The sequence below is a fragment of the Ochlerotatus camptorhynchus genome, unplaced genomic scaffold, assembly GCF_037179485.1.
Source record: "Ochlerotatus camptorhynchus isolate MF236.1 unplaced genomic scaffold, CSIRO-AGI_Acam_v1.1 ptg000139l, whole genome shotgun sequence".
Classification (NCBI taxonomy): Eukaryota; Metazoa; Arthropoda; class Insecta; order Diptera; family Culicidae; genus Ochlerotatus; species Ochlerotatus camptorhynchus.
Genome location: NW_027040629.1, coordinates 379,266 through 399,507, shown reverse-complemented (window position 1 = coordinate 399,507; position 20,242 = coordinate 379,266). Strand labels below are relative to the sequence as shown.

General features: G+C 40.1%; 1 protein-coding gene across 6 annotated transcripts in view; it reads left to right on the top strand.

Moving 5' to 3' along the window:
* LOC135700614 (uncharacterized) overlaps positions 1 to 20,242 on the top strand; it is a 127,535-nt gene that overhangs the window by 1,427 nt on the left and 105,866 nt on the right. For all 6 annotated transcript variants that reach the window (XM_065221174.1, XM_065221173.1, XM_065221172.1 and 3 more), the window contains exon 2: positions 10,411 to 11,041. In XM_065221174.1, coding sequence (XP_065077246.1) covers positions 10,850 to 11,041 — 192 coding nt within the window. In that variant the 5' untranslated portion in view covers positions 10,411 to 10,849. The remainder of the gene's footprint in view (positions 1 to 10,410; positions 11,042 to 20,242) is intronic.

The following is a 20,242-nucleotide window of genomic DNA, read 5'->3' as shown; positions in this document are numbered from 1 at the left end:
GATGTTGTCTGCTTGATAGCCCCTAAATGGCCGAAGTAGTTCTCTACCCTACCTAAATATTATCTATTGTGCATTTAAAAGGTGTAACGTTTAAAATCCGACACACAAAATTCATTCTCAAATTCGAGTTTTTATCCGATTATCACCAAATTTTCAGGGAGTAAAAAATAAAATAAAAATTAATTTTGGCATCATTCATTTAATCTATTTCGCCTTTATATCCGAATGCGCGAACCTTGGCCTTAACCCCAGCCACGACTTCAGATTCTACAGTGTTTTGCATATTAACCCATGCTTTCTTCATTTCTTCAACATTCTTCACCACTTTAGGTCGTTTTTAAAAAGTGCTCCTTCATAATGGCTCAGTATTTTTCTATTGGGCGCAGTTCCGGAGTGTTTGGGGGGTTCAGATCTTTCGGCACGAAATCGACATCATTCGCCTTATACCACTCTAGCACGTCCTTCGTGTAGTGTAGTGGCATGATGCCAAATCCGACCAGAAGATCGTCGGACCATCGTGAGCCTTCAGGAAAGGGTGAAGCCGCTTTTGGAGACACTCTTCCAAATACACCTGTCCATTCATGGTACTTGCGGTAACGAATGGTGTACTCAGCTATCCACAAGTACAAATCGTTTGCCAAATTAAGAACTTCTTGGCGAACTTCGATATCTTCTAAGTCCGGAGGTTCTCGGGAACATCACACTTATCCTTGGCAGTCACATACAGGTTTCCTGGAATCTGGTTGGTTTCGTGATTTCGTTAACTTCTGTTCGTACAACTTCCGGGCACGGCTTTTTGCGACCGTATTCTGTTTCTCGTCACGGGGACTTTTGAACCTTAAACGTACGTAGTCCAGCTCGAGTTTTGGAATTCTACACGAAAGTCTTGCTCACATGCAACTTTTTTGCCACGATTCACGATTCCCAACTTTTTTCCGATGGCACGATGCGGCAGATCGCACGCATTGTTTTTTCGTCGCCATTTTGAAAACTTTTGCGCACCTGATGAAATCAACTAACAGAGTGTAAACAATACACATTAATACACAACACACTATGTCTACGCAAAATTTCAATTAATTTTACAGAACGGATCAAAAGTTAGAGCAATTAGAGTGTGTGCGGATTTTAAATGGTACACCCTTTATATAACATATATTATCTGTATGTCGCTGATGAATTCGCGTCTGTAAATTGCAAAAGAGCTGCCGAAAGTACTAACAATAACAACAATAACAACAACAACAACATTTTATAAAGTAATGATTTCCGTAAAAGTCGGAAGTAGGATCGAAAGTCGTAAGTCAGACTTCCGAACATAAATTTAGAGCTGGCAACACAATAAATCATTCTCATCCAGATGGGTTCACACAATTCTGAAGATTTTTTTAAAATAAATTAAAGCATTCTGAAAGGTGGTTATATATTTTGTGAAATTAATTAATTTATATTAAAGCTACCCAGTTTTCCCCAACTTAAGTTGAATTATACATCAATCTATGTTTCTACATGGTAGTGTATAGATTCAAGGAAATGTGCCATAACTATGTATGGATTTTCCAACCACCACTAAATGATCCTCTGGATAGTTGGATCAAATGAAAACTTGTAATCCCTTAAAAATAGTCATTGATAAATCAAGAACCACTTCCCAAGGCGGACACACTCTAGCTTCAAATATTTTTAGTACAGGGAAGTTGTTTGACGCTCCAGTGGACTTTAGACATCAGTCAGAGTTAAAATGATGTTTATTCGATCTTGTATAGATGAGCGAAAAACTCGGTATTATTTTTCCGAGCTTGATTTCATTCACATACATAACAGTCATTACCTGAAACACTTTATGGAGCTCCAAGGTTTTTTTCAAATTGTTTAGAATCTTCGGGAACGTCTGGAATCATTTTTGTAAACGTCTGTGGATTCTCGTGTTAGGAATGCGTGGAACCATCTTCAGCTACAGCTGGGATCTCGTTCGATAACGTCTAGAGTATCCCACTGGAGCGTCTGAAATCGTCTTTGGGAATGCCTAGAATCTCCGTGGAGAATGCCTGGGATCGTCTTCAGCAACGTCTGGTATTTTGCGTCAGGAACGTCTGGAATCATCTTCAGCAACAGCTGTAAACCTTCATCATAAACGTGTGGAATCTCCGTTGTTAACGTCTGAAGCATTTAGAACCATCTTCGGGAACGTCTGGAATCATCTTTGGGAACGTCTGGATCCTACATCGAGAGCATCTGGAATTGTGTTGTTAATGGCGTCATCGCCGATAGCGACAACTTTAACGCCTGCAATGGAAATTTGCATTGCAGACGTTAACGCTGACAATAGCGTCCTTAACAACCTTGGTCTAGAACCTCAATTGGGAATGTTTGGAATCTCATGCCAGAAATGCCTGGTATCATCTTCGGCAACAGCTGGAATCTTTTTTCGAAAACATGTTAAATCTCCTATGGTAACATCGCATATAAGTATGACATACATCGCATTGTGTTTAAGTTAAATCGTATAGAATGCAAATTTCCGACTTATATGCGATGAATCATATTTCCATTGTACTGTACACATTCAATTGGATTACATCGTAAGACTTTTCCAATTGAATTTGTTATGACAGATTAAATCGTATATGATAAGAAATTAAAATTTGCACGGATATGGCCTTCACCTCGGTCTCCACTTTTGTAGGTATAAGCCCTTTTTTTGCATTATATACGATTTGATTGTTTGTATATATGTTTGTATATCACAGGAACAACTTTGAATATACGTGCATTCTGGTTGTCTGGGTTGAGTCTCCGTCTTAAGCATCAGGAATTATCTTCGGAAACGACTGAAATCATCTTGGAAAACGCCTGGTACCTTCATCGAGAACGTCTGGAAACGTCTTGGGGAAGGCCTGAAACCTCTCCTGAGATCATGCACCAAATAACCGTCATAAAACTAATATTCATACTTGGGCTCGCTCTACCCTCTACCGTGCTTGTACATCGAGCGCGTAGAGTGCATGGTTAGCATAGCAGCATGATTGTGTATGGGGTAGGCGATTCAGGACAAATCATCAGTTCTTCCCTAACCTTTCTCTTAGTACTAATTGTGCTAACTGATGCCCCGTTAACCTTCCTAATGCATTAGAAAAAAAAAATTACACGGTGTTTCCATCTTCCATGGCCTTATGCATGCGTCCCGAGAGGGCAAGGAGGTCATTATCCCTCCCATTTAATGATTTTTACGATTTTACGACCCTTATGTGATGTTCTACGATATTGGGATGTCCTGCATTAATTACCACGAAGAGTATATAGACTGTTCCAGAAAGTATAAGCACACTTTCAAAATAACAAAAAAAAATTCATGTTTTTTTAAGTTTTAATAATTTTATTTGGCAAATCATATTTGTATTTGTATTTCAAATGATATTTTACTCTCGTTTAATCAATATATTTAATCATAGCCAAGACTCCTAACTTTTCCTCGAACATGACCCATTAGCTTCTGCACAGTGGTACTTCCCACCATTTTGACCACTTTTGGCCAAACTTTTTTGAATTTTTGGATGTCGTCCGCTGGTTTTATTAATTTTCGAAGCTTTGCTTTGGTTAAAGCCCAAAAAGTCTCGATTGACCATGACTCCGGGCAGTTCGGCGGATTCATGTCTTTCGGCACGAAACATACATTTTGACTTTTGTACCATTCTAAAGTGTCCTTTGCGTAATGACATGACGCCAAATCAGGCCAAAATACTACTTGACCTTCGTGCTGCCTGATCATCGGCAACAATCGCTTCTGGAGACATTCCTTAACGTATTTCTGAGTGTTCATCGTCTCCGTTAGGATGTACGGACTAGATGTTTTACCACACTCGCATATTGCCTGCCAAACCATAACCTTCTTACCGAATTTTTCGGTAAAAATTGCCTTCTCCGTTTCGGGGATATCCTTGCCTTCGCTTACAGAATAGAATTGTGGGCCGGGAAGCGTTTTGTAATCTAGTTTCACGTACGTTTCGTCGTCCATTATTATACACCCAGAATTTCAACACAATAACGAATCGTAGAGTTTGCGGGCCCGTGGTTTCACGGACGTGGCTTGTTCTGGGTTTCTATTGGGTTTTTTCTGCTTCCGGTATGTTTTTAGCCCAAGTCTTTCTTTGGCACGCATGACGTTACTCGACGTGGTCCCTAGTTTTTTCGCAACATCCCGAACGGAAGTCGCTGGTTTTCGTTTGTAGGCATCCCTGATCTTTTTATCGATATCCGGACTTACAGGACCGGATTTCCGCCCACTCTTCGGCGCATTGAAACTAATGTTCTGCCCGACAACAACTCAGCAGCACGAGACGCCTTGAACTGTGTCTCAGAGTCGGCGCACTACTGGGCAAACTGGAGGGGCTACGCAGATGAAAAGGCACTCAAGCTTTAAGTTAAACTGAAACACAACGCGAATCAATTTAAACACTGTATTTCTCGAATTACCGATAGTGTGGATTGTGTGGTGTCCCGAGCAAAGTCGGTTAACAAAATGAAAGCAAATCGATATTAAAGTTTGCAGTTCCTATCATAATGAATACTCATTTTGATTACAATTGTCACGACATTAGTCTGAAATCATATTGTGCTTTCATTATGCAGTCAAGACATTTTAAATGAAAGCAACTTAACTTGAAGTTCTGCTGTTAACGTTTTGTTTAAAATTTAATTTAAGCTCATCTGTCGTTGAACTAACAATTATTGTTTATTTGTTTTGTTTAACACATTTTAGGTCATTCGTAACCAGGCCGAGGTGACATTTGAGCTCAAGTCTTTCAGCGTGAGAAGCTTGGATGCTAACCATTTACGCCAGGCCCGTATTCAGTCAAACATTATGAATGCAAAATCAGTAATCAAATTGATTTCATTGAAAGCAGGATTAGTTTTCCGTTTGATTCTACAGTGTAAAATTTTGCTCTCATTTTTGATGTGTTAACCGTTAAGTCAACCAAAATGAGATCAAATAGAGTATTCAAAATAACTTACATCATAACAGCAAATTCTGATTTCAATTTGATCTCTAACTTTGCTCGGGGTTGTGTTCGATTTTCTTGGCACATACCCTTGATTACGATGGCAAATACGACGACTGCAGACCAGCGAGAGCTCGCTGTGGTTCCGGAAAGATCCTTAAAGGCCGATCTTGTCGGCAAGATGGCGGTACCACCGCTCGGTGAAATTCCGGTACAATTCCGACAATGGCGGACGAAGCGAGGCTTACCGAACGTCGGTTGTAGTGCGATGGCGGGTTGGTTTTACCGGGGCTGGTATAGCGGTTTGTGGAGATGGCTCCGATGCACAGGCGCTTCCTTCTGACGAAGCCGGTCGACGACGGCAAGACCGCCCTCTGTCGAACCGGGAAGGGAAATTCTCCTTGGTGTTTAGGGCCTTCAGCACGAGAACGATGTCCTTTACGGTTAGGTCAAGGTAACTAAATGTCACCGAGACCGTAGCGTGCAATGGCGGTATTTGACTCGCCAACCAGAAAACCATTTGATTGGTTGAAAAGAAAGGTCCTGAATCAGCTGAATTGGTGATTTACACTTCACCTTGATTCACTACTCGCACTGTATTCTGTTAAAATGGCACAGGCACTTCTGGTCTACACGATCGCCTGAGATAAAGTGAACGATAGCCGTTCTATAAGCATCGCAGAACCCTTCAGCTCATCACCCGTGACTCCGTGTCACCATTTTGCCGCGGCCATGTGCGCCTTATTCAGCAGTCGGCCGTTAAGCATGGCCGTATCGTCTGCCCAGTGGGTTTCACCGCAAGTGTTACACAAATTTATTTGAATGCTCGATCACATGGTGTATATTTAAAATATTGTATTGAACCTTTGTAACAGAACCGTTACAGCATCTTCAAACGTACACTGTTCTCTATATTTTTTAATCGCAGTTCGTACCGGTCCGACGCTTACACCCTCTTCCTTGGCCAATTTTCTCACGGAGAGTCCGCTCACAGTGCACCATTTGTGCACGATACTTTTTCGTTGTTCCGGAGTAAGACCACGCATTTTGACAGGAAACACAAAACTCTGAGCACTTTTTTGATGCTTTGTCATTCAGAAATGAGCAAACAAAAGGACGCAGCCAAAACATGTTGAAATATGTCATTATATTCAAAGTGACCGTTAAAATAAGGTGTGCTTATACTTTCTGGAACAGTCTATACATTTGATCTGGTTCTGAAAATATCGGGGGTTTAAGATGAGAAAAGTGGGTTCGGGGTCACCTCGAGGCTCTGGAGAACAACGAAAGTAGAAAAGCACTTCTCCAAAATTTCTAATAACCTCGTCAGAGGCTAAAACTCTAGAACGGTAAGAGATAGAGAGAATGTTATACCATAATTCGATGCAGAAAGAAATTTCCATCTCAAGACCATAGGACTGCATCTAAGGGCATTGGCATAACTAAGGAAAATCATAGGAACGGCTAAGTTTATTTTTCGAACTCCTCAATTAGTTTTTTTTGCAAATTATCTCATACACATGTGTTCTTTCGAACATTTTTATTATGATGTTTTTAGTGCAAATATCATGTAAAGTGGAAAAGAATTATGTTTCTGGATCTCTGACTAAATTTAATTTAATATCATTAAACATTTTTAGCGCTCTGAATCAATACAAAATCGAGACCTTTTAAATAAAAGTTAAACACGAACAAATCCGGACACATTAAAAACGTTGCCACAAAGGCATTTTTTGAGATTTTTTTTCAAAATTTCACTGAATCAAGCTAAGAGTGTATAGAATCACAGTAGGCATTACTGAAAACCAATTTACATCATGGCTTCACCGCCGCAAGCGCGTCTCGATTCGTTCCTGCACACTCCAAACGAAAATCCCGGTTCATCCGCTCCTGGCAGTTTTCGATCAAATTTCTGGCAAGGAATTTTATTCCTCGGTTGACCGGAAGAGTGCCCCGGAAGAATGTAAAATAAGTAAGAAGTCGAAATTCCCCAAAAAGTTCCTTGTCTGGCAAGCAATCTGCAGTTGCGGGCTGAAAAGCGAAACTTTAGTTACTTCTGGGACCACGAACCAGGAAATTTACCAGGAGTAGTGCCTACGGAAGAGACTACTGCCTTTTCTGGAGCAGTTTAAGGTGGATTGCCTATTCTGGTCGGACTCGGCAAGCTGCCACTAGTAAAGTGGGTGCAACTTACCCCATCATCTAATACGTGATGCTTTACTAGCGAGGTTCATTTATTTTTCAATAGGGCGGTCCAAAGAAAAACGTATATTTGCGTAATGATCTTTAAAATTATCTGGAAATTGAGATATCCATCTTCCATAAGAGCAACACTATTATTTAATTTTCATCCATTGATTTAATTCTATATCTAATATTTAATTCCATTTTTGTCGAATCGGTAGATAAGCTGTTTTATCTTAAGCTGAATCTTCTAGAGGACCATCCCGTAGTCCCTAGTGTCCATATTCTAGTCACAACTCCGAATTCATTCTGATAAAACGCCTATGAGTGGTTTCGAAAAATTCGCTGAGCTCTAGGATCAGTTTCATGAATTGACTGCTTTTAAGGATGTTCCGGATCTTCCGGTGGACCATCCTGTAGTGTGCCCAGAGTCCAAATTCCAGTCAAAACTTCGAAGTAATTGTAATAAAACGTCTATGAGCGGTTTCGAAAAAAAACACGGAGCTCTAGGATCAGTTTTATGAATTGACCACTTTTATGGATGTTCCGGATCTTCCAGTGAACCATCCCGTGGTTCATTTTTCGGTCACAACTCCGAATGAATTCAGATAAGGTGGCTATGAGTGCTATAACCACGTAGCTCTAGGATTGAATTCATGAATTGATCAATTTTGCGGATGTTCCGGGTCTTACAGAGTACCAGACTTCTGACTTTCCGGATGCAAATTTGTCCCAAAAGAAAGTCATCTATCTTGTTAATAACTTTCCAGAAGACACTAGGAAGTTATCTCTTCAAATTACCATACAATAAGTGTTTGTCCCCAATTAGCTTTAATCCCATATGCTACGTGTATTCGTTAATTCCGGTTCCTATTGTGCGGTCCCCCGTAACCATACTATAGGAATCTTGACTGTATTTAAATTTTCAGATTAATTTTGTGATTCTTCGTAGATTTTTTTTATAGTCAGATAGATTCAATTTTCTATGTTTTAAAGTGAATTTTTAATTTATTTATAAGTTGATAATTGAATATATGTTTTCCACACAATCTCCAAAAATGCGTGTTCGGTGAAAGATCTTCATTTTCAAAAGTGCTCCGTTGCCTTAAAAGCTTGAGAACCCCTGCCCTAAAGGCTGGATCGTTTAGAAATGGGGCACTTTCAAATGCATGTTGAACTGGACTTCATTGTCGTTGTACCATTGTAGCAAGTCCTTGCTGTAATGGCAGCTGGCTAGATCTGGCCAAAACGTAACTGGACCATCATGGGGCTAATGAAGGGTAGAATCCGTTTTTGGAGCCACTCCCTTTTGTATACTTCCGAGTTCATAGTCTTATCCGTCACAAAAACACCTGTTTTCTTGCCATGGAAACAGATCCCTTGCCAAAATCGCTAGGTTTCATCGTCGTCACAGCCATCGAGTGTCGTCAGCACCTGGTCTCACAGCTTACGGGCCTGGATCATGGCCACTGTTTGTTGATGGAGGCTTTGGTTGGGCTGTTTACTTGCTCGGTAACATTTGCAGCCTTCTCGGAGACGGATTTCCGCGCAGTACAGTGGTCAGCATTCAGTTTTCTCGCCAAATCATAATCCGAGCAATTGGGATCAATCTTGATTTTTCGAATAACCTTCAACCGTAGTAGATGAGGATAAATGGTTCCACTCCGGCGCTTTGTTTGCACTTTGGGGGCAGATATGCGTGTTTCCTTGTACTTTTTAATCCCTCTAATTTCTTTTTTTTTTAAGATTATCCAGCAGTTTGGCCAGTTCTTGAGTTGACGCTCATGGACTTTGGAGGTAACTGTGCACAATTATTTTTTTCTTTTCTCCTCCTGCACAGGGCTGGCAAATGTAATTTTCAATGAAAAATCTCACGCGATATTTACAGAGATACTTCTGTCACTATCACCGGATGAGAAAACGATGATAGAGATTTTATGCAAAATTTCATCGAATTTTTTGTCATGCCAGAACGTGACAGTGTTGTGATCATCGTAATGACTAGCTCATTTATTGCTATTAAAGTTACTTGTGCCGAGGAAATCGTAATAATATATTCACTCTACCGATTACATACGATTGACTGCCTAAATTCATCTAAATCAGTTAGAAATGTTGATATCAAAGCCTCATAAGAATTATTCTCATGAGTGCTTGATCATTGAAAAATGAAAAGAAAGCTAATGATAGGTAGTTTCGTCTCGTGATAGTGAGAAGACCTGTTTTCTCATTGTCATATGATGGTCGTGATATTTACCAGCTCTGATCCTGCATGATGAATATCTCGGAACTACGTTAGTTTTAAACTTTGTAAAAAAAAGACCGAGCATAACTGTTTACAAACAGCAAAACGCTGTCAAAAGCTTGTATATCCGACCACTGGGAGGGTCGCTATCGCAAAAATGAAGTGCCCCATTTCTAAATGATCTAGCCTTTAGTATATCACAGGGTACACAGCAAAAAAAAAAAAAAGTTTAATTGTGATGTAAACATTCATTCAGGTAATTTGTGTTTAATTTCACGCAAAGGAGTAGCCGGTATGAAATTTTGTTTACAAAGATGGGCATTGGTATACAATATTTGCAACTGTTCATGAAATTTTGCATTTACATAGTATGTAGACTTATATGATGTGTCACGCTCCATTTATGTGCATCATATTGGACAGAAATTTACACTACTTTTTCGAACTGTGTAGTCCTATTGTGAAAAAGTGGAACATGATTGTGCATTCGGTACCAAACTGGACAAGTAATCGCGTTTTCACCTAAAAAAAATATTATAAAAGTGCACATTTTCACCCAATTGTTTTGGCATCTTTGGTGCGCCTATTCCTTACGAAGCATGCAATAAGTGCACCGAAGACACCAAAACAATATTACGGAAACGAGAACTTTTATTACACTTTTAGCATTTGTTTAGTAGTCCAGTTGCAATCAACAATAAGAATACGAGCATATCTAGCAACCTCATTGAGGCGATAACTAGCTTGTCTACAAGATAATAATTTTACTCATGTTAACTCTAACCTAAAAGGAAAGAAATTCCATGCAGTGAACCACTCAGAACAGAAAATTCCGGATGAATGATGGAACTGATTTTCAATCTGCTTCCAATCATATGAAGACTGCGTGAATTTTCCCATGTTTATGTACCTTTCCTCGATTTCGCTCGGTCGGAAAGCAATAAAACAAATAAAATAAAATAAACCGTTTCCGATTAACAGTGCCGCCAATATCCAGCGATATAAATAAGCAATGTAAACACAGTTGGAGGAACATCATAAATCGGCACAAGGAGAGTGCGGACGAAGGAAAATAAAAATGAATGCGAAGCCGGTTGTACCGTCGGTGATGATGATGGTTCTAGCAGATGCTGGCATAAATCTCGAGACTCAATCTGCGAGCATGGCGGCTTCGGCGGCGACGGCGGTGGCATGAGTTTTAGTGCAATAATTGGCTGTAGTAGTGTTGACCGAACAGCAGTGGATAGTGGGATCAAAATTTCCATTTAACGACCTTGAATCGGCAATCATACGGAATTGCTGGAATTGGCAACAAATCAGAAAAAAGAGTGTGTGACATTGGGTAGAATAGTGTGGCAGTCATTTGAAAGAAAAACCGTTCAGTTGTGAAGTGGAAAGTGGCTTACAGAGCAGTGCAACGATGGCCGTTCATATTATGGACGAGGATCACTTCGCAATCAGTGCAATCGTGACGGTGGCAATGCAGATTATATTCTTCCTGATCGCTGCCATTTTTCAGTTGGATAAGCTAACGGATTTTGCGGGTGGAGTAAACTTTATCATCATTGCCTTGTTGACCTTTTTTTTGGGTCAAATCGACAGAACATTGAAGGTGAGTTTATGCTAAGAATGTAGTGTTTATCGAATATGATAACATAATTAGTTAATACACATCAACAAATTCTTAATTTCAATTGCTATGTAAACTTGTATTTCATTTCACGCAAACGAGCAACTTAGGTTTTTGTATACAATTAGGTTTTTATATACAATATTTGCAACCTTTCATGAAATGTCTTAGAACTTAACACTTATTTGATTATTAAACTTATTTGATTTGTGATGCTCCATTTATGTGCTTGTACTTTTTTGAACTATGTACGTGATGATTTAACTACAAAAGTTTTGTATTACATTTGTCTAAATTTAAATATAAAGCAGTCCTTTTAGAAATGGAACATCGTCATCGCATGTAACGTAAGATCACCAGCAAACCGACATGAAACTTAATCTTAACTCTTGATCGAGAATCCATAACGCCCAATTCAAATGTGCAGCGATCCCATCTGTCAAAACCAACTCATAAATTTTGTATGCGTGTTCGTGACTAGGATAAATATTTTCCGCGAACACGGCGGCAGATGCAGGTTTTGTGCTTTGATCAGAAATTTCTTTGAAATTTGTATGATCATTCATGTCGGTTTGCCGGCACCGGTGGTGTAGTGGTAAGCGTGACTGCTTTCTAACACCCCGATGGGTCTGGGTTCAATCCTAGCCGAGGTCGGTGGGATTTTTCTGAGGCATAAAAATCTCTGGTCACGTCTTCCTTCGGAAGGGAAGTAATGCCGTTGGTCCCGGCCCATGTGTGTGTTGAATGGGTGCGATATCCTACGCAGATGTGGAAGCTGCCTTCCTGCACATTCGATTGCCGTCAATGGATGGCAATCGATGCCCGTTGGAGATTGGCACTAGATTGCGGAACAGAGACCGACGTTAAATAAAGGAAATAATAATAATTCATGTCGGTTTGTCGGTGGTAAGATTATCATTATTTTTTCTATAAACTCGCATATTATTACAACAATATGCAAAGGAATATGATGTTGGTTTAAATTGCAATAAATTACAGAAATAATGATAATAATTATGGGAGGTTGAGCGGTGAATGACGACATAACGTTTCTTGGGATTTATTATTTTACAGTTATAAAAAAATTAAAGGGTTGTGTCCTAGACACGACCGCAGTATGACGTAGAACATATAGATCTATGATATCTATGATGCATGATATATGCATTTAGGTTAGAATCCGACGTTCCTCCTTTTTTACTTATTTTGCAGAAAAAATACATCCGAAGTCCCTCCTTATTTACATATTCTGCACAAAACATGCTTTCTAAGCCGCGCAACTGACAGAATTTCCCGCCGTTTTTTTTATGAATGGGGCGAAGCAGAAAGTTTCTTTTGTGCAGAATATGTAAAAAACGATGGACTTTGGATGTTAATATAATTGCATATATAGAGGTACCAGATATGTTTTACAGTCAGTTGTTGGTAATTCATCGATTGATTGATTAATCTTTTTTAGGGAGGCTTTCAGCCTGGGGCTGGTTCGCCTCCACCGGTAATTCATCGAGTGTATGTCTCCTGTTAAGCATTTTTTTTTGAAAATGTTGGCTCTGCATGTAAAAAAATTAATTGTTTATACATAATTGTGGTTTGCTTAAAATTTATTTCCCGGAAAAAATGATCGTCAAAGTCCACGTCTTTTTCGGGTTATGTTGAGGGGGGAGGGGGTTTTACATGCACGTTTTTCAAATCTCATTCCTCATTGTGGTGGACACGCCGTGATCCACCTTCAGCCGCTGACTTAGTCCTGCTTGCTGCGTCCGAAGCGGTAATGAGCAGAGGCAGTTTTAGTTAGTTTAAATGATCTTTATTTTAGTTTAACTTGGACGATTACCATATAAATTTTTACTAAGTGATTTAATTGCTTTCTTCATCTTTAGGTATGGGCAAAATTCAAAATTTGTTTTACAGAATTAGTCCTAGACTTAGTACACGGTCGACCACCTTGGTGGGATTGGTTTGTTTTGTTTTTAGAATTTGAAGAGAAACTACTTAATACTACTATTTACAGCTTAAAACTAACCTACTCTACTATTTACACTTAACCTACTATGTACAAATTGCTTATTAAAGCATGTTCAGAAAGATTGCATTTTTGAACAAATTTAGTTGTCATATCATCAATTTTGGAATCTACTTTGGGAATTTCTGCCTCTTGATGGAGGTCTGCTATTCTTGTGTCGAATGGACGATCTAGGATCATCCTCAACACTCTATTCTGTGCAACCTGGATTTTGTTCCTGTGGGTCTGAGCGCACAATTCCCACACCGGGGCGGCATAGAAGATCGCGGGGGCTATGATCTGTTTGTAAACAGCCAGTTTGTTTTGCCTTGAGAGGCGGGATCTGCGGCAAATGAGCGGATACAAACACCTAACCAAGGCGGAGCACTTAACTAGGGTTTTCTCTATGTGCGAGCGGAACAGGAGCTTCTCATCGAACAACATCCCGAGATAAGTAACATCAGTGGACCACTCGACCCTTGTACCATCCATTATTACGGTACAGGAGGGAGACGGTTTAAGTTTTGGCGATTGTCTGTGAAGGAACATGATTGCTTGGGTTTTCAAGGGCGTTGATTTTGATTTTCCACGTGGTGGCATAATCAGTAAAGGTGTCAAGGCATCGTTGGAGCTTGTTCGTAATTTCACGAGGCATCCTACCCTTGACGGCTATCGCGGTGTCATCTGCAAACAGAAAGAACACGCAACCGTCTCCTAGAGGAGGGATGTCCGACGTGTAGATGCTGTAAAGCAGTGGTCCCAGCAGACTCCCTTGCGGAACACCTGCTGGGATCGGAAATTGTCCCGAAAGGGAACTATTCAACGACACCCTGAACGACCTTTGCTGGAGATAGTTACGGGTGATTTTCACAAGGTATGGTGGAAAGTTGGAGTTACAAAGCTTGTATATAAGTCCGTCGTGCCAGACATTGTCAAACGCCTTTTCGACGTCTAACAAGGCCATGGCTGTGGACTTGGATACAGCTTTGTTACTTCGGATGTTATTCATCACCCGCACTAGCTGATGATTGGTGGAATGCCCCTTGCGGAACCCGAACTGTTCCGGAAGAAGAATGTCATGTTCCTCCACAAACTTGTTTAGTCGGCTGAGGATCAATTTTTCGAACAGCTTGCTCAGCGCTGAGAGCAGGCTAATCGGTCTGTAGCTTGACGGTAGTGAAGGGTCTTTCCCAGGTTTGCGGATCGGGATGATTTTTGCCACCTTCCAGATGCTTGGAAAGTAGTGCAGCTCCAAGCATCTGTTGAGGATGGCAGCCAGCAGCGAGTGCACCCTCGCGCTGAGATTTTTCAACTCTAGGTTGAATATTCCGTCAAACCCGGGAGCCTTCATGTTCGTACTGTGTTTCAGCGCTGAGCAAATTTGTTCCTCTGTAATCCGTTCTTCTTGTGGAGCAGAGGCAGGAGAGCAGCGCTGATTTATATCTTTTCAGGTTCAAGCAGAATGATGTGCAACCAAGTGGTATTAGTTTATGATGGCTGGGTTTGGGAAAAAGGCTTATTTCATGAAAACAGTGATAAAATTATCATTTGTACATTTTGAAAAGTTTAATTACAGAAAAATTGGAAAACATATTTATTTCAGCAGGTTTGTAATGTAATATCCTATCGATTGGCGTATTTGGATTTTAATTTCATTTATAAATGACAAAGCTACAAGCGTTCAAAACCTAACACTCCTTCACCACATATATTTTTTTATTTGCACCCCAGTTTAGTCGACAAAGACGTAGTTCTACGTCAAAATATCAAGATTTATCAAAAACATCATATACCCTACTGTTACATATACAATTCATAGGGGGATCCAAGAGGATGCCTAATGATTTTTCAAATAAAGTTCCTCAATGTTTTGTTAAGTTTTGCTGTTTTCATTACCATTTTTTCAAGTATGTGCATTGGGGTGGGTCAACTTTACCAACCCTGATCCTAACTGCTCTTTCAATGCGTATTGAGTGTCGTGACCGGACCGAGATTTCCAGCTTCGGCCACGGCTACACGAATTAGCGATGCAGCTCCCACGGGTGCTGCTGCTGTTTCTGCTGCTGCTACTTTTGTTGCTGCTGGTGGTCCGTCACCTCCAAAATTCGCACTTTCTATAGCTCGTATACGAGCTAAGATAGCCCGTATTTATCTTCTTCTTCTTATTCGCATTTCAAGCTTATTGCTTAGCGCATATTAACTTATTGCGTGCTCTCAACTTAGTGTTCTAAATGCACTTCCACAGTCTGTACTCCATTTTCACCCTATAACTTCGCCAATTAAGATATAGAAAATTTTCGATTTTGACAAAGTGTCATAAAATGACTTCGTTTGCAATGTTTCCATAGATGTTCGTCAATTTTAACAAGACATAAAAAAAATATTTTTTTACCTGAGTGTAACCAAATGTTTCACTACTCCAATAAAGTACTCAAAACATGAAGAATGTTTCGTCGCAAATAGCCATGTCCACTATATCTGTATGATTGACATCGTCCTACAGTGCAACAATATTTTTGTTTGTTTGGATTTTTGTTTTTTTTTTTTATATAGGGGAATTTACGTATTCTCGTCAATCTAAGCAGCGTCTGCACTGCTACTAGCATTTTCTCAGCGTCACGCACATATATGATGTGTCTGTATGTTTACATTCATCTGCTGCTTGCTTCTCTATCCATTCCAATCGATAGAATTTTTCAAAACGTTTTGAAAGCGTTTTTACAACGCTCCAAACTTCTCAGGTGAGTGTGACTATTGTCGGCAGCCTCTTTTTCTTCGGCAACCTTCCCATTAGAACTGCGTGTTAACAAGCTGTTCTATTATCGGCAACTCGAAATCAACCCCATTTTGTAGTGCGTATGCTTTATTTGAAGAAAAATGTAGCATTACTGGATTGCTCGATCGTTCAAATATAATCAGATTGAAGCTGAAAGGCTAAACAATCGTTTGAACACATTCAGGGAAGTGCGTTGATGGGAAAACATAGTGAAATCAACGTTTAAATTTAGGTTGCCGAAAACAGTCAATGGGTGCCGAAGCCAACATTTACCCTATATTCTTAAATTATGTTAGAGTAAAGGTAACCGATTACTCGCGGTTACCTTGAGGTTAAACGAGCTCACAATTTTTGTTTTATGTATGTGTTTAAGGACAGGAATACATTTTGTCAGCATCCACATCTGTAATTTTTTGCCTCTTCTGGATGGATCGGAAAACATGCAGAGGCTTACAGGGAAAGACAACGGACTTACTGTAATAGACATTCACACGAAAAGATCAATAGACTTGATTGTTGGGGTGACATTGGGCCAAATATATTGATTTCACAGAAAACGAGGACTATGATTAAACATGGTGTAAATATGACATGTTTTTCAACTCATGGAGTAAGGCATAAATAACATTAACGAGTTGTTTTATTTAAATAGTATTGTAAAGTTATGTGTCATAAATACTAGAAAAAAACGTTGTCAAAAAATCTCTTAATAAACTTATTCAAATAACATACAATTACCTGCATAGACGTGGGTTACACGTGATCTTCAGTGATATATACTAATTGCATTATGATCATAACCAAGTGTACTTCTAATAGCTACGCTACATTTACATATTTTATGATATTCAAACCAAATTTATATTTATGGCCAAATGTGGGGCGGTGATGTTGGGCCATAATTTATAGAATTTAGTAAAATGAAACTTCAATTTCATCCGGCGCCGGTGGTGTAGTGGTAAGCGTGACTGCTTTCTCACCCCAATGGGTCTGGGTTCAATCCCTGCCGAGGTAGGTGAGATTTTTCTGAGGCATCAAAATCTCTGGTCACGTCTTCCTTCGGAAAGGAAGTACAGTCGGTGGTCCCGGCCCGAGTGTGTTTGAATGGGTGCGATATCTTACGTGGAAGGTGTGGAAGCTGCCTTCTTGCACATTCGATTGCCGTCAATGGATGGCAATCGATGTCCGGAACAGAGATCGACGTTAAAAAAAAAAAGAAGACATACATTTTAATCAACTATCTCTTCGCATGCTTCAAATTGATTTCCTTGGTGAAATGTGACGTAGAGAACGAAAACTATGTTTTTTGGTCCAGTGTCAGTGTCACAGGGGTGACGGTATTTTAAATCTCGGCTAGCTAGTCGATGTTAATTATACAAGGTCTGGTGCAACTGGCTTATTGGTATTACTGAAATCTGGAAATGTTTAGTGGTGTTCGTATCATCTCATCTTTCGGCAACATATTGGGAGTGCAATTTCAAAAAACCACAATCGAAAGCGTTACGAAAAGTGGTCAGGTTTTGACCACTTATAACTCTGTCAAAAGCGAATTGATATTAATTCTAAAAATTAATTGGCTTAATCGATTGGAATGTCATCTGCGAATCTAAAATGAACTTTTTATCAATTTTCAAAAGGTCACTATTGAAAATTGCACGAATGTGCAACTGCTGCTATAATAATAAGAATTATCACCGTTTGACTGCAAAAAGCGCTTTCCCTAAGACAGATTTAAAAAACGAATTTACTCCGGTCTCACTGAACGGTGTTTATTCATTCACCGCGTGTGGTGAGTTGTGGTGTCCAGTATTCAGCATCATCAGCAGAGTGCTTTCGGCGCGTGGCGTTGCAGATTGTTCTCCAGTACTCGACGAAAGGCGGCGCGCAAGCGCGAACTGCAGTCCACTGAGCGGTTCATTTACCGAAGAAGGAGGAAAAAGCCGCACAGCTACTGATCGGATTTAGTAGATCTTCGTGAGTCGTTGTTGGCCATCTATGCCAAGCGCGTCACTGTTCCAAACAACATACAGCTCGCCTGCCTTATCTGTGTCGAACACCTTAATAGCTCAGCATTACTCAACTATCACGATAAATCGGTCATTTTCAGGACCACCATAAATTTGTTACAGAGAATTTTCAGGAAAATTCTCACGTTAACCTTTAAATAGACCAATCTACATTGATCGATTCTTTTCATCGACCCTCTCTTTCGTTAATAACTCGGCTCCAAAAACATGTTCAGCTGTTATTATCGTCTAATATGCTCAATAATAGTTTCTTTTAATAGATTATGTGGACAAATTTGTAACAGATGGGGTACTCCCTGCCCAGCACTAATGAGACCCCCTTTACACTACCTCAGGGTCGGAATTGCACGCTCGAATATCACGGCCAAGGAAACACTCAAATATCCAACACACACAACACTTGTTTAGCTACATGTATATTTATTGTTCCCACTTTCATCCCACTTTCTTATTGGCTATCTCCTACCCCGTTTCGCCTAACGTTTCTTCTTGTTCTTTAGCGCGGGCCCGCTGTTGGTCCTTCCACAGCCACTCCTTCGCCTTCCTCAACTTCTTTCTGGCTCTTTTCACAGTCCAGTCGGTTCCTTTGCTTCGACTTGGTTCGCAAGCCGGTCGCGTACTTCGGTACTTTCCGCGACGGCTCTTCGATCTCTCTCTCTCCTCACTATACTCGTGGCATCTAACGGTTTATGGGCCGTTGGTTTGTATTCCCGGATACCTTAGTATCATGGACATAATGGGGAATCACGATGGCGGTTATTGGCGATCGAGAAGGTGTTTCTCTCGAAGGGAATTTTACCTGTATGGTTCTGCATCTCACTCTCCTTCTTCACTTTTTTCACGTCCTCACGGTTCTTACTGAATTTCAAACTTGCTTGAACTTGCTTAACGAAGCCTCGCTGTTTGAGTTTCGCCAATCAAATGATTCTCAACGATGGTGGCTGACCTATTCTTTCTCCTCCTTCCTCCTCTCCTCCTCGATGAGCCATCGTCCTTCCGCCCTATTTCGCCTCATCATGGCCCCATTATGCCACCTCCTAATGGCCTCCAAATCCAGTAAACAGTGCCATCTGGTGGTAGGTAGAGGATCTTCATGTCGTTTAGTGGTGTGGCTGTGTACTGTCCAGTGGGTGATTTTGTGGGGGATTGGTGGTGTTGGTAGCTTGTATTCAAACCTTTCCTTGGCATATTGTTATACATAACATACGAAACACTAATCGCGACAATCTCACTAATCTCAGACAGACAGGCACACCACTGGTTACAAATTAGCCCGAAATATGAATGCAGTCAAGTTATCAACGAAAGAGAGAGTCGATGGAGAGAATCGATCAATGTAGATTGGTTTATATGAAAAGTGACGCAAGACATGTCAAGGTCATCAATCGGATGTAAGTTCCCATAAGTATAAATCTAACATACCATGTATTTTTAAGGCAACATTGGGGGTGCAATTTAAAAAAACCAAAGTCAGTCGCGGCTTGAAAGTGGTCTCATTTTGATCCAGAGATGATGGATTTTAATTCTTAATATGTCAATTGATAGGAAATTTTTCTTCAAATCTGTTAAAACTAAGGTGCAATTGTTGCTATAATAATTAAAATTATCATCGATTGCCTTTTTGATGCAATAAAATTCTACCCGAATTTTATTGATAAGAGGGGCTTAGAATTTGAATCAAAAAGCATAAACGTAGGTACCGGCCAGTATGTTTAGATTCTGTGATCGATGTGTTTTCCCTGACACAGATTTAATTTCCGAATACCAAAATTAATGGGCAGTTCAATCTCTTCAAACTCCTACAATTGTAGTGCGAAGTAAGTGATATTTGAGAAATTTTTTGCGAGTTTACAGCCATACAGCCATGTCGCAGCATTTGGCTTCACAATACAAGCGCGGATCACGTATATAAGCGTGCAAAGGAACTGCCAGCAAACAAACCTCCGAAAACTGAAGCTGAAAAAAATCGATGGTATCGCGTTAGGATAAGAACGGCTAGATACAACATTGCTTTTTCTACTGGTTGGGATGCTGGAGAAGGGTCTTCAGGACAAAGTAGACCATTGGATATCCCTTCGAAACAAAGATGTACATTGTTTGTAACGTATTAATTCACCAAGAACATCAATTGAGGACTACTATGCCATCGGCCTTCACCAAAATGTTCACCAATCGATCCAGGTGTAACGCATGAGCACTGCTATCATCTTCAAGAACACCGAGGAAATAATTCCACAGCATTGTTCTAAACTGGCTTCCAAGCTTTCAATCCATCGGTCCTTTTCAGGACCACAAATAAAAGTGTTAAGTAAAGAGTTCAAGTAAGAGTTTTTCAACCCGGGGGCAACTTGACAAGTCCAGTACATTTCCAGTGTACT